General features: G+C 39.5%; 1 protein-coding gene across 1 annotated transcript in view; it reads left to right on the plus strand.

The window, feature by feature from the left end:
• prss12 (serine protease 12) overlaps window positions 1-16,009 on the plus strand; it is a 43,217-nt gene that overhangs the window by 8,312 nt on the left and 18,896 nt on the right. The window contains exons 5-8 of the mRNA XM_079615274.1: window positions 2,699-2,877; window positions 4,290-4,431; window positions 4,524-4,720; window positions 12,474-12,615. Of these exons, the coding sequence (XP_079471400.1) occupies window positions 2,699-2,877; window positions 4,290-4,431; window positions 4,524-4,720; window positions 12,474-12,615 (660 nt within the window). The remainder of the gene's footprint in view (window positions 1-2,698; window positions 2,878-4,289; window positions 4,432-4,523; window positions 4,721-12,473; window positions 12,616-16,009) is intronic.

Below are 16,009 nucleotides of genomic sequence, written 5' to 3' on the forward strand. Positions count from 1 at the left end.
CATCTGATACATTTTTGAAGATAGCATAGATGTATCCTTCGCTGCCTTTGATATCCCACAATCACGTGTGTACCATTCCGTGACAGCTAAAAAATAAAGATGGCATCTGAAAGTTGCGTTTGGTGGTCAGTTTCTGTCTAAATGTTTTTCCACTTTTGATGTAATTTCTAGCAAAAACAGTACTATTGAAGTAATTAAATATTTGCTTAGTTATCACCAAAGGTCTATTTTGTTGTAGAATATTAAACTGTTATGCTGCCTCAGAAGTCTGTTCGAAATCAGTTACCTTTGTGTACAAACGCTGCCTGCAAAGTCATTGCCTGATAAGGCAGCGAGGCAAAAGGTCTGCCTAAGCTTTCAGACGCTGCCTAGATCTCCAGGAACAGGATTGGGCACCCCTGGTGTAGAAAATATCTGGTATCTACATTGGTTGGCTGCCAAAGTAGAGAGATAAGAGAAAATAAAATAATCATAATCCGCTGTGGTACTGAAATAATTAGGCGCATTAGACGACACAACATTCATGCATATGCTTAGTGTCATTCAGTACATAGTGAATGCCACTTATGAGAATGAATGGATTCAGACACGGCTCTAGACACTACTGCGCTTTGTTTATAACATTACATTCATGTTTTGTCCCATACTTGAAATCTGATCTGACTGGAATTAGTTGAATCACATTTCACACGACATATTGATTATGTGAATTGGATTGGGTTTGTTAAAAAAAAAGAATTACTATTGATATGCTGATTAATTCATTAATTGTATCACAATATTCTTAACAAATATTTATATTTGCATTACTTTTACATTTATTATTATTCATAAAAAATATATATTTTATTTTTCTAAATTAATTAATTATTAATAATTCATTCATTGACAGCCCTTCAAAAAACTAGACATGTATGCCAAAGAAATCAGCCTGTCTGAACATAGCCATAGAGGCATGACCTGTTTTTTTGGGAACACACAGTCTATTTAGAGAAACTGAGATGTGTGAAAATAGAAGGAAGATCGAGAGGAGGTAGGAGTGATAAATAGGGATAGTGAAAGAGAGGAGTTGACTGTCTTCTCTGCATAAAAATGTGAAATATTTTCTTGGGAGGTCCCTTACACACAAAGCCAAAGTGTTCTCAGTAAGAAAGTGAGTGTGTTAGAGAAAATGGAGATAATGAAAGAATGAGAGCCAGAGGAAGACAGATCGAGAAGGCAAAGGGGCGTAAAGGGTGATTTTGTGGGAGGAAAGGAATTAGAGAGGAACGGAAAGAGGGAATGGAAAGATGTGAATCAGGTTGATTGTTTCAAGCTTTTCAACTAGTGTAACAAATGATGCCCAAAAGTGAGTTTTGCAGGTGTGTGTGAGTTTGTATAATAATCACTCATGTGAATGGCTCTTTATTGAGCTGAAAAAACTCAAATGCGTGGGTTCGTGCACATGTCTGAGACCACACTTCCACTTCATTTTCATCTCAACTTTCAGTGATTATTGACTGCTGAACTTTGTGCTTGATTGCCTATTAATCACAGAAAGAATTAAAAAATATATAATCTCATAGCACACTCTTAATATGACCCACAAGTCAGCTTGAAACAATTTGATTTTAAATGTGAGTGTTGCATCAACAGTCTGTTGTTACAGAAATCTCTCCTTGTTGGAGCTCTGCCATCCTCACCGATTAAGAATGGAAGAGGCCGAGGGTAACAGACTGAATGGCTGCCTCTGACATTAATCTTCCATTACCTTTTATGTATAACTGTGGCCCATTTTGCCAGCAAATCAATGTGAAATTAAAAAAGAGGTTCCGTGCTAACATAAACAATTGCAATAGACTAAATCATGGAGTGGTTTTTATCCTTCAGGGCTGTAATATATATTCCAGCTCAATTTTAGTGAGAAGCGAAATCGCATTAATTAAACAACAGACTATTCTGCCTCCACCTTCCTAAATTTATTAGTCATTGAAGTGTACAAGAACGCCAAAAACACTCGATGATTCAATCACCATGTTTAACATTCAGCGTTTGTGAAATGGACTGTAGTTTTGTGTTTGCTGAGGAAAAAAAAGTAATTAAATTTAATCAGGCCCTAGCTTGTGAAAAAGAATGACACTTTAGCATACTTTCAAAAAAAGAGTTCTTATTACGTAAATAATATACTTAAATGAATATACTGAATGCCATGTTTTCAGGCAATTGAACAAAAATGCATTATAGTTTAAATGTATAATAAATGCAAAGCGCTGAGCGTTAGAGTGGTTTTAAAAGTGTACTTACTGTAAGAGTGTTAAGATTACATTTGTTTTTGTTTATTTCATTAATTCTATATTATCTGCAAGTAGAGTTTAAACAAAATTTAAGATTTGAAGTACACAAGCACAGTCAATAGAATTAAATGCACTTATTTTTCACAGTGGCTTATCAGTTTTTCAGTGCAAGAATAATCTCATTTGAAGAAGCTCATCTGAATCATAATATAATGCATGCCGCACGCACAAACAACTTATTCTGATTTCATAATGACTATGTATATGAACGACTGAAAATCAGCTGGAAAAATTAGCTAGTGGGACGCCAGCTTTAATCTTAATCTACACAGTGATTGGTTTACTTTCTTTGAGTCGTTGTGACTTTCAGTGATTTTAATTTTCCACTGAAGTGTTGTTTTTTGTATTTTCTGATGTATGTACAGTGGCATCGCTAAGGCTTGGGTGGGAGCATATTTCGGTGCAGGCTCAGGGCGTGTATTGTTGGACGAGGTGAGCTGCACAGGAAATGAGCTTTCCATAGAACAGTGTCCAAAAAACGCCTGGGGGGAGCACAACTGTGACCACACAGAGGATGCTGGAGTTTCTTGTATGCCACTTACAGGTATACACATACACATATACAAGTTTGGACAAAACTTATGTGAGAAACAGACTACGGTTCTATTAAATGACATGATATATGTATAGGTTTGGGAACTGAGGGCCATTTGTTACACAATAACAGAATCATGTGACATTCAGTTCCACTGACAGTGGTTCCTGCAGTATATTCAGCAGCACTACAGCACCGCAACACTTGTGAGAAAGAAGAATATACTTTAGCATACTTTTACAAATAGTGCACATTATGGAAATAATACCATAAAAAAACTGTGAACTGAATGTAATGTTTTTGATCACTTAAATGGTAATTGTGAGTAGCTGAAAAATTATAGTTTAAATTGATATTAAATGCAATTAGCTGAAATTTAGAGTGATTTTTGACACTTTTGTAGGACTTGTTCACCCAAAAATTAAAATTCTGTCATCATTTACTCACCCTCAAGTTGTTCCAAACCGGTATGAATTTCTTTCCTCTGCTGAACATAAAAAAAAAGAAGATTTAACCAAACAATTGATGGGCCCCATTGACTTTTAAAACAATTCAATCTAATATCGATATCATATTTATGATCAGGTACTTAACATTTGCTTTAATTTATTATATGCATTTTATTAGTATTATTGTTTATATATACTGCTGATATTTGCTAATTCTCCTACGAGGTGGGGCTGGTTACTCTTTGTTGGTGCTTTTTGTTGTTGTTGTTTTTCCCCTCTTTTTATTCCATCATTCAGTTACATGTGGGGAAAATAATGTGTATAAGAAGAAAGGACAAACAACGTTTTCTCTTTTATGTTTGTCTGTTTTTTTTGTCTGTACAATAAAAATTTAAGAAAAAAGTTACTTTAAGTAGTAAAAACTTTACTGTGAGACAAAGAAAAGAAGGAACAGAGGGCTTAAATACACAGGGGAGCATCATTAACGGAACAGGAAACAGGTGAGAAGTAATTAGAAATCATGACAACTAATGAATAAATTAGATCACAGGCAAAACAAGTGACAGGGAAAACCAAACAGATCATGGCAATGAAACTAAACAGAAGATGACTGTGACATAAGTACACTTAAGTGGACCTATATTTAATTCATTTTATATTATCTGCAAGTACTGTTTTAAAAAACACTTAAGATTTGAAGCACTTCTTTTTCAGAACTAGAGTGAGCAACTCTTATAACTTGATTATTTTCAATGAATCAAACCATACGAGGCTATCAGTGTACTCCAGCTGATTTTGAAATGAAGGACTCTTATGAGCCAGTTCTATTTAGTTAATCAAATGCATACTTTTCAACTTAATGATGAACTTATTTTTTTTAAACATATTTTTCCAGGATTGTTTTTAATATATGTTTACCTGAGGTTGATGTTAATACCAGGTGTAAAAGGAGTCCCTCTCTCTCTTTTTAAGATGGTGCAGTGCGTCTGGTGGGTGGTGTGAAGGGTTATGAAGGGAGACTGGAGGTTCATTACAGAGGTCAGTGGGGGACCGTGTGTGATGATGGCTGGACACAGACTAACACACAGGTCGTCTGCAGGCAGCTGGGCTTCAGGTAGCACACACACATGCAACATTAAGTTATTGTATTTGATTGCTGGTGTGTGTTTCATCTACAGCTTTGTTAATGCTGTTGTGTTGATGCAGGTCAGGGGAGAGTGTGTCACCAGGGCGGTTCGGGATGGCGGCAGGTCCTATTCTCCTGGATGATGTCAGGTGCACAGGAAAAGAGCCCAGCGTCACACACTGCACCCGGAGGGGTTGGCTCAAACACGACTGTACTCACAACCAAGACGTAGCCATTGTGTGCAACTCTCAACGCTCCAGACACGGAGTGCCCACCAGTAAGAGCTCTGACACTCACATACTCGCACACTTTAACACCACCTTATACATTCTCTCTAATCAGAGACGTAGGGACAATTCAAATACTGAGGGAGACATAAATCTGACATTGCCTATAAAAAAGCTGATACAGTTTTAAAGTTTGAAACCTAAACTTGCAGAAATGTCAGTCAGTCTAGTATTCTAAAAAACTATGTTTCTTGTCTTCTCTGACAGAAGTTTCTTAATTTCAGTGACTAAATCAGCATGACACTGAAGACTTGAGTAATGGCTGCTTAAAATTCAGCATTGCCATTACTGGAATAAAATAAATTTTTAAAAGATTTTAAAATAGAGATCAGTTATTTTAAATTATAGTAATATTTCACAATATTACTGCTTTTGCTGTATGTTAAATCAAATATATGCAGCATTGGTGAACAGAGGACACTTCTTTCAAAAACATTTGTTATTATTTCTATCTTCTGACTAGGTGTGTACAGATAGATTAATATTATTTAAATTAAGCTTCAATAGTTATCATCAGTAATTTTGAATCAAATTTAACATATACAGGTATAATTTTTTTTGTTAAAGGGGTCATGACATGAGAAACCAAATTTGCCTTGATCTTTAGGTATATAAGAGGTCTTTGTACCATTAAAACGTCCTGCAAGTTTCATAGCTTAAGACGTCCTCCCCATTATAAACGAATCATTTATTTAATCAAGCTCTAAATACAGCTCGTTCTGGATCCATGGTAAGAAGTGACGTCACGGTACGAAGTGACGTACCAGCGTTTGCATACGACCGCCTCCGTCACAAGACAACTACGCTTTAAGCGCAAGACAACTACGCTCATTTCGTATCGTTGTCGCGCCCGCGCGCCGCGCGCCTCACAAGTGTTCAGTCGACGGACAGCGAGTGGGTCTGACTCTGTGTACAGGGGAGATTACGACGTCGCAGATGTGCTGTTCCTGGCTGTGGACAAACGACATCTTTGAATACGCTGCGAAAGATCCAGTCGTCAGGGAAAAATGGATGCACTTTATTTTTTGCGGACGTGTCAGTCACGGCAGTGTTAGTTTAAGCGTTTGTTCTATACATTTTAAGGATGACTGTTTTGAGCTTTGCCAGAAAACTGTTGCTCAAAGATAAGTCCGTGCCGTCTATTCTGGGCTCAACAACGACGACGCAAACTGTAAGTAATGTATTTAAAACTTTAAACTACTTTTTAAATACGCTGAAAGATCCAGTCGTCAGGGAAAAATGGATGCACTTTATTTTTGCGGACGTCATAGTCACGGCAGTGTTCTATACATTTAAGGATGACTGTTTTGAGGAAAAAATGCCAATATGATGCTTGGCTTTGCCAGAAAACTGTTGCTCAAAGATAAGTCCGTGCCGACTATTCTGGGCTCAATAACGACGACGCAAACTTACTTTTTACCATGGCTAATATAAACACATTTGTATAAGAGAATCTTGAAAATATGTCGCCTTTCTAGTAGGCCTACATGTGATAGAAAATTAAAAATGTTGCCTTTATCAATGCTGCATCTTCTAAGATGGCCTGTCTGTGCATGCATTTTCATTGGAATTAGTTAAATAATGTTAAACTGTTAGAAAATGAAGCTATAGGATAATTATGCAACAATAATCCGTTTTCAAGTGTCTTGGGTTAATTTTTTTTTATTAATTCAAAATAGTTTCACTTTCCATGTGGACACGGGCTGATCCAGTCTTCGTTGTTGTGGTGATGGTTCATTTTCCTCTGATTCCGGCTCAAACATAATAAGGTTTTATCATTGCAAGAGCCATCGCTTCGCATGCATCACCCGCTATTAAACAGTTACGCCGAATCCGCAAATGTTCTGGCTGGGGGCGTTAATAATTGATGCATAGGCACTGACGTTAGCCAATCATAACAGTGGGCGTTAACACTGAACTCTTAAAGGGGAAACACCCCCAAAACAGACTGTTTGAATCAGAGGATGAGAAACAGGGTGGGAAAAGGTCATAAATCACTACATTTTAAAAGTTTTTTGTAAAAAAAACTATAGTAATACTATAATTGCACCTAAGGGAACATAATAATAAAATAAAAAAAACCATGTCATGACCCCTTTAATGTTAATATTTAACATTTGTTGTGGTGATGCCTCCATACCTGTAACCCTTGTGGCACAAGGGATGGTCTATGCAAACACACATAAAGCCTGAATTCCCCCTTGAAGAAGTCGATCTGTCTTTCAGCAGAACACACTGAAAAAATAATGTGTTTGGCTCAAAAATTTAAATTTAACGCCACAGTTTGCATCAGGTTTTTTGAGTAATTTTTTGAGTTATGACAACTTCAAATGAAATTGTTCAACCAACAAATTAAAATTGTGTTAAATTAACTTAAAAATTTGTAACATTAAAAAAATATCGAGTCGCTCCAACTACTTGAGTTGTAGCCCTGGAATCAATTAATATTTAATCCATCCACAGCTATTATTGCACATGCTTAATGTAACTTATTTAGCATGTATGTTTATTGAACAAGATATTTTTTGTCACTGACATTAACACAGTCATTGCTTATAGAGTTAATGTAGTGTTTAACTACATGCAGTCTATTCATCCGACAAATCTACTACCCAAATTCCAGTTAACGAAACAATTTCCTTAAGTAACTACAACTTGCGTTTAAAAAAATATAAATTAATGCTGAAATTTGAGTTTAAATTACACACAATATTAAGTTAATGTAATGATCAATCTTATGTAAACAGAACTCAATAAAATAATTTTTGCAACTTAAAAGGTTTAACTAAATCAATAAATGTGAATTTTTAGCTCGCAACCATGCATTTAAGTTGTTAACAGGTTCCCTAAATTACTTTTTACAGTGAATGTAACATTACACGCACTACTGAATATACTGTATATGTATGCAAAATCCACACAGACATTATGATCTGAAAGATCTTTAGTATCTCTCTAATATCTCAGGGCTCTTTGATTCAGCATAATGTATTAGCCAGCTCAAGACAGATTAAACAAGTACTGCTAATGGTCAGGGGACATGAAGTCAGACGTTTAACAAGTACAGCTGCCACTAGACTTATCATGTCTGACTCCTGCTGAGCTTCATAAAGAGCTGATGATTTTACCTGATCCAGACAGACACACAATTACACACATCCATATGGAAAACACTCCTACACTTCCAGATGTCAGAATTCACTTCATTTTCATGATTTCATGATTATAACTCTAGGTAAAAAAATAAAATAAGTTAAGTTAATTTAATATAACTAATTAAATTAAAACAATTGTATTTAATAAAATAAAAATAAGTTTTTTTTGGGGGGGGATTTTAATGAATGTTTTTCAAGAAATGATTTAAGACATTTTAATCACAAGGACATACTCAAATTTGAATAGTAGAACACATTTTTAGGAGCATAACATCTTTGTCTCGTCAATTTGTTGTTTGATTAATATTTACAAAATAACCGATTGGGACAGATCTATAGTGATGCATTTAGACTGCAAGACAACATTTTTCCTGCCTTAATTTACAGTCATTTAAGACACAGGGTAACTAAATTATTATTTTGCAGAGAGTTCACCATACACGTGAATAAAATATCCAGACGTAACGTTACTTTCACATTATTTTGCAGCTTTTCTCTATCTCAGTTTGATTCCAACTTTTCCGCTCTATCCCAGAGCCCTTTTGTAAAATGCAGCAGAGAGAGAAAGAGAATGTGTGTGTAATAGATCTTTATGGGCAGCAGGCCAGTCAGAGTGTGAATAACAGAATGAGTGACAACACTGGAATTGGGAAACGGTGAGGTGTGTGTCACTTACACACTCACACACTCACACATACACACACTAGATACTATTGTTTGTGTGTAAATGCCTGCTGCGGTCCTTTTTCCTGCACTCTCGGGTTGATTTAACTTTATTGACTTTGGGCAGAGCAGCTGATGCTTTCAAGAGACTCACTATAGAGGAGATCTCCTGTTTAATTCATCTTACTCACACAGGAATTCAGATGAGTGTGTTTTCGTTTGTGTATAAGAAGTCTCTGTTTTTTTTTGTATTCTTATTAAACAAATTTCAGCATTCATATAAACAGTGTTGGGGGTAACGCATTACAAGTAACGTGAGTTGCGTAATCAGATGACTTTTTCAAGTAACTAGTAAAGTAATGCATTACTTTTAAATTTTACCAACAAAATATCTAAATTACTTTTGCAAAAAAACTTTGTTTCCTCATTTATTGACTGACACCTCTCCTGTCGCCATGGTGAGAGAAATCTGGAGTGAGGTGCAGAGGTGTTGTGTGCTGTGTAAACATGATGGTTATTGTAGTTCTAGACTACAATAGTGAGAGCATGTGTTTATTCATCTCACTTGCACAAAAACAGATTTCAGTATTCCTCAAAATGTACGATAATGCCCAAAAGCCATGCTCACAAGTACCTGTCGTGTGAGAGCACAACTACGACATAAGCACCTGTGAACCTGGAGCAGCATCCAGGTCCAAGTTGTAAAACTTTACAAAAGTGAGCGGAGAGGGCCAGCCCGCCGCATCACAGACATCTTGAAGGGAGACCCCTGAAACTAAGGCTTTGGTGGCCGCCATACTCATGGTAGAATGAGCTCTGACAGCCAAAGGTGACGGCTGGCCAAAGCTTCATTTGCAAGAGAAAGAGCCTCAACTATCCACTTGGGGAGCCCCTTTTTAGGTGATCCAAAGCAGACAAACAGCTGATCAGATTTCCTCCACAGGGCAGCTCTGTGGACATAAGTATCCAGCACTCTAACTGGACAAACAAGGTTTTGCTTTTGCTGGACATGATTTCTGAAAGGAGGACAGAATGCCTGCAAAACGATAGGCCACAGTACGTTGGTCGGCAATGCCTTGACCATCCCTGGTGCAAACTCAAGGCACGTGGGGGATACCCCACAGAACTTGAAGATATCCAAAGGGCTCGAAGAGAGCCGCAGATAAGCCTTATAGGTCCCAAGCTGGAACTCTGGTATGAATTACAGGCCTCAGCCTCAAAGTGCCACGAAGAAAACGTGTTATCAAAGGGTTTCTCCCCACAGATACACCACCCAAAGGGACGTGGTAAGCAGCTATGGCCGGCACATACACCTTCAGTGTGGACGGGGATAGCCCTGCAGAAAAACGATCTTGCAGGAACTAGTACTGAACAACCTGGCCAGGTAACTGGAGAGCAAACCCACAGGTTCCATATCTCTGGTCGTGGGGAGAAGGATCACTTCTCCCGCTTGAGATAGAAGGTCCCTCCTGACCAGATCTCCAGGGGAGAGCACTCGATTTGAATGTTTGTTTTGCTCACTATTCTTTCATATATATTGAGTTGTACTATGGGACAGACAATAATAAAAAAGACAAATAGTATAAACACAGAGTGCTTGCTGAGTCACAGAAGAAAACGCCGGTCATTTCGGATGTGCTTTTATGCTTTCCTGGTTGTGACGTCACCCGGCCGTGTTGTTCTGTCTCGCCATTCAACTAGTTGACACGTGTTTCAGACGCAACCACGCAGATGCGTTCCTAAAGTATCATCGGCGCAGCGCGAGTTCCCTCGAAAGGGAACTAAAGTGTATAAATCTAAATGGGTGCATGCGATATACTTTTGTGTTTGCGTTGATTTGAATTACTATAGATCTATACAAATATATTTAAAACAAAAGTAAAAGAGTTTTTGTAAGATTTACTTTTTTGTATTGTACCATAAGCATTGCTTACTAATTTTTCTTCTTGAATTCATCTCTCACACACACACACACACACACACACACACACACACACACACACACACACACACACACACACACACACACACACACACACACACACACACACACACACACACACACACACACACACACACACACACACACACACACACACACACACACACACGCACACACACACACACAGCTTCCTCTGTCAAGTTGATGGCTCTATGAAAATGTGGTGAGTGTGACTGGGAAACTCTCAGGGCTTGAATAATGTCTCTTTCTCTCTGAATGAACTTAAATTTAGTTCCCATTTGCTTTTGAGACACATGGAATCCATAAGGGTTCCCATGGAATCTGTGCCCACAAGACAGAATTTCCGCAGATTTCCACAGAACCGGAACACCCATCTTTTTTTAAGTCATTCATTTCAATAGTAATACTCTCAGCTCTGTTTAACACATGCATTCTGCAGAAAGCAACAGATTTACCTCCCAGATCAGCACAGTGATGTCAGTTTTGCTGCTATTGTGATTCATTTTAACATGAATTATTACTCTACATCTATGTCTCTATCTATCTTACTCACACACCAGAAAACCTTCTCTATACTGATGAAAGATGACCAATATATACATAAACACTCAAGTTCTCACTCTCGACATGCACTCAGAAGAAACTCGGTATTTGGATGTGTCCAAATAAATAAAACCCTTCTGAGTGTGCCTTTGTGGGTTTTTTTTAGTGTTTCTCATGACATCTCATAGACGGAGCTGATGAAAAGTAGAGACCATCTGAAAAAAACAATTTTAGCAGGGATCATTATCGTATGTTATTGTATGTGTGTGCGTGCTGCTGGTGCTGAAGGCTTTATGAAGTACATTTGATTTAATAAAAAAGTACTTGAATAGCGGCTGACAAATGAGACATGACTGTGAGAAATTAACTTCATGTTTTAGGAATGATTAGTAATGCAGATGTTCATAAAGCTGTATGTTCTTGTAATGTATAGAATATTACACAGACATGTAGAATATGTAGTTGAGCGACTAACCATAACAAGCTATTGTAAAGTGACTCAAGTGATAAAAATAATAATCAAACACTAAATCCAAAATAATCCAAGCCTGTAGACTGTGTATGACGCAATAAAGCAACTTGGCATATTAATATGGAATTCAGATATTGAGCAGTCATAAGTATGCGTAATTGTCCTATCAGACTTTTGAGTCAGGACTAACAGCTTTACAAACAAATTTGCGGTTAAATTCCTATTCATTTTGGGTGCAAATGTGTATGAATTTTAGCCAGGCTATATGAATGTATGGCTAGTAGGTATTTTTTTCTTTTTCTTGAACGGAGAGTGCCGCTGATATTGCTGATGGGCCAGTAGCTGATGATTGATTGCGTTTATGTGTGTCTCTGCATCTGTGTAATGTGTAAGTGGAGGCAGATGTTTCATGAATGGAAACCTAAAACTCTCCCTTCAGCACCAGGTGTTTTTTTATGTCTCTTACTGTGTAACACACACACACACACACACACACACACACATACAAACTCATATATGTCGACATAAGATGTCTTTCCTTAGCCTCCCTCATTTCCTTTATTCTTCCTCTCATCTTTTGTGCTCCACTGAAGAAATTCTTGTCTGAAAGTCAAAGAAACGTCTGCTTTTTTTTTGTCCATACACTGGAAGTCAATTACCAAAACTGTTTATTTACCAACATTATTCAAAATATATTCCTATGTGAATGCATCGCATTGTAGTGCATGTGAATGCACTACAATTACACTAAATTGTTTTTTTTGGGTGTCCAATCACTTAAAGTATATGTATATCTAAATGTTATTGCCTATTAGCAGTCAAATGTTAGCTTGAACCTACAGCCAATCAGATCCGTCTAGATTCTGAACCACGATACTACAACCTGCTGATCAAAGCAAAATGCAGCGTGTGTGCATTCATATACAGTATTTTGTTTTATCTGTCAGGTCTACCTGTGAGACTGGTTGGTGGAGAGAATGAGAGAGAGGGGCGTGTCGAGATCCTGGTGGGTGGCCAGTGGGGGACGGTTTGTGATGACGGATGGACGGATCGGGATGCAGAGGTGGTGTGCAGACAGCTAGGTTACAGGTGAAATCAACATGTTTCTGAAGAGCCTTGTATGATCAGTCATTTCATGTCATTCAGAGATGACATGGTAAAATAAATGTATAATAATTTAGTCATGACAGACAATTAATGCAATGAGTAAGCAAATCTAAATGCTATTAATGTGAAAATTGTTGCACTCACACTCAAATACACACACTAAAGCAGGAAACTCAAACTAGAGAAGTCAGGTTTGATGATAAACTTTGAAGTTGTCTTGAGAAATTTTAAGTGTGAAGGTTTTATATTCATAATAAAAATTCAGATGAAGAAAGGAAAACCATATCAGACCTATTTGTCATGATTGCTGTCTTGTGTTTTAGTGACTCTTAGTTTAAAGTGAGTTCCCATTGTTTCTGTTATTTCATGACACTTTAAACAACGTATTATTCAACGCATTACTTCTATATATATTTTTAGATTAATTTGCTCAAGCAAGTTGCAAAAACATTAAACATACTTTTATTATGTTAAAATCATAACATGAAATTAAAACTACATTTTCATGTCAATCTGTGTTCATTTTGACCACAAACCATGCACTGTCACTTTAGCGCAGCGCATGCAGCACAGCACAGCAAAAATAGACTCTGATTTAGACTGCTGCAGACGCACAACTCCTGGAATGCATTGCCGGACCGCATCCGTGTGCAGTGTGAACGCTCTAAACCGGTAACATGGGCACCGGAAAAATATGCACTGCATACGGAATATTTGTGAAACGGGCGTAATACCTGTTTGCTTTGTGCCTTGTTAGTTTCCATAGTTACCCTCGTCTTCTACCATGGCTACTCATTGCCTGCACCTGTTTATTGTTCCAGCCTGTCCGCAACTGTGGCTGTACAAAGTGCACAACGAAGGAGTTGTAAACAAAAACAGTCTTTATTTGAATCCACAAAACTCAGGAGAACGTTGGTAGAACAAAGCCACGCATAACATTGATGACCGATGGAGAAACCAGGGTGATAAAAATGATGGGAGGAGCCAAGGTGGAGACAGGAGCAGGGGGAGTCCGGCGGAAACCCAGAGTCCAGCCAGAAAGGAGGTCCACGGTGTCGTTGAGGGAGGGTGGAGCCAGAGGGAGACGTAGGGGTGGAGAGAGGGAGTGCAGCGAACAGCTTGCAAGTCTGTGGCGCAGGCAAGATGACGCCCGACCAAGGTGGAGCGGGTGGATCGAGGGTGCCCGGTTGAGGCATAAGTCCGTTGGTCCCAGGTGGAGCTGAGGGAAGGAGAAGCCAAAGCGGAAGAGTCTGGACGACATGCAGAGGTGGAGGAACGGGATCAGTGGCTGGAGGCAGAGTCAGGGAAAACCTTCGTCCAGCAGAAGCTGAATGGCAGAAGGCCCAAGGTGGATCCACACCACAGAGGGTAGGTGGAGGATCTGAGGGATTGAAGGTAGACAGCAGAGACTGGGCAGAGGAACTGGCTGAAGTTGAGTTGGGAGCGGGAGCCTGGGAGGTATCATAGGAGACTTGGAGCTGGGCGGGACCAGCGTAGACGCAGGAGAACTGGAACTGGACGACACCAGCGGGAACATGAGAGACAGGGTAACATCCCCTTCAAACAAGCACAACACAAAGGCCAGCGACAGCACACCCTCAGTGATAGCATTGTGGGTGGGGCTCCATGAGCATTCCCGCGGCGATGCACGGTGTTGACTCTTGACACACCTGGTCAGACATCTTGCGAGGCTCAGGCTTGCGATGGCTCGCCCATAACATTGACAACATGGAACAAATAACTTAATGAACTGAGGGCTAATATACACATAAAGATAATTGACGCAACAAGGAATACCTGCGTAACTGAGTCAACGACCATGGAGACAAATCAGCAAAGAAAACATGGTCAAACAGGAACTGAACACAATACCAAAATTGACTATATATGTTTCACAGCCCTGCTACTTTGTGTATTCATACCCCAGTGTTTCTCATGTGCTTTGTCTGGTGTTGTCCTTCATGGATGTATTGTGCGCATCCAGCAGTAAGTTTAATCCGGCTCAGCCAATGGATGCGGTCTACGGCCAGAATTTGCACTTATTGACTTTTGTTATGGACTAACCACTTCCAGTCAATATTTATCCGTGATGGTCCTCGAGGTTTAATCCATTTAAGTGGATCCCCCTTCACTGTGGGCGAGGTAGAGGAAAACCCTTCTCCTAAACACTTAACACTTTTTTGCGGTTGCTATGTGTCTCAAGCTCCAGTGTCCGCAGAGCTTGGCCAACCACAGATCTCAGCGCTTTCAAGTCTGGTGGTCTCAAGTCCAGTTCCAGCGCTGCAAGTCCAGTGATCCTAAGTCCGGTTGTCCTGGCATGTCCATGTCCGGTGGAACTCTTTGCCTGTCTGGTAACGCCCAAGGAAGCCATCTTTAAACTTTTTGTCTGCTCTGACACAGCCGGGGAGGCGTTCGCTGAACTCTCTGTACTCTCTGTTGCAGTTCTGGCTGCTTCGCCATGGTGGTTGCTAGCCTGATCTGCCAATATGCTCTCCAGTTCTGCTTGATCTGCCGTGATGGTCTCTAGCTCCGCCTGCTCCACCGTGGTGGTGTTCTGCTCCGGCTTTTCTGCTGTGGTCGTCTCCAGCTTCGTCTGGTCCGCCTTGGGGGTCTTCAGTTCTTCCTGCTCTACCTTGGGTCTTCAGTTCTGCCTGCTCTGCCGTGGTGATTTTTGGCTCAGCCCTAGCCACCTGCTTTGCTAGCTCACGCTTCCACCCCACGGCCTGGTCATCCATCCCTCCCCCTGTACCACCTCTGCTCCACCACCCTCCTGGACTTGTTTGTTGTTGGAATGTCTGCAATCCGCTTCTTAAGAGGGACTCTTAAGGCAAGCTCACACTACACGACTTTTGGCTGGATTTTGCTGTCGCAGACAGATTTCCAAGGTGTGCAAAATAAAAACCTGGATCATGCCAAATTGGTGCTCGTTGCAGTCGGCAATATTCGTTAAGTATGAGCAGGTCAGTGACGTGATCTGAGCCTGAGCCCGATCATAATGCAGATGGTATAAACGGAAAAATCTCATAATCACTTGCGTGAATTTATGTGAGAGAACCTTTTTTTTTTGGGCTGTTGGTCAGGACTGCCTCTTGGCCAAATGTCTTGTAGTTTGTGCACCTCGTCAGTGTTGTGTTGTGTGCCTTGCCTTGCCTTGCCTACCTTGTTGTGTAGTGTGAGCACCACAGGAATTCAGGTAGTCTTGTAGTCCTATATAATGTGAGCTTGCCCTTAGTTTGACCACTTGATCACTAGGAAATCACATCAGACCACATTTCTAGGCACTGATGGTTAGGCTGATGTTAGCGTGTTATTGGTGTTAATAGCATGATTTAGAATGTTTGTTAGATTTAGCTAACATGTTTAAAACATGTCACTA

This window comes from Phoxinus phoxinus (genome assembly GCF_949152265.1).
Source record: "Phoxinus phoxinus genome assembly, chromosome: 6".
NCBI classification, from domain to species: domain Eukaryota; kingdom Metazoa; phylum Chordata; class Actinopteri; order Cypriniformes; family Leuciscidae; genus Phoxinus; species Phoxinus phoxinus.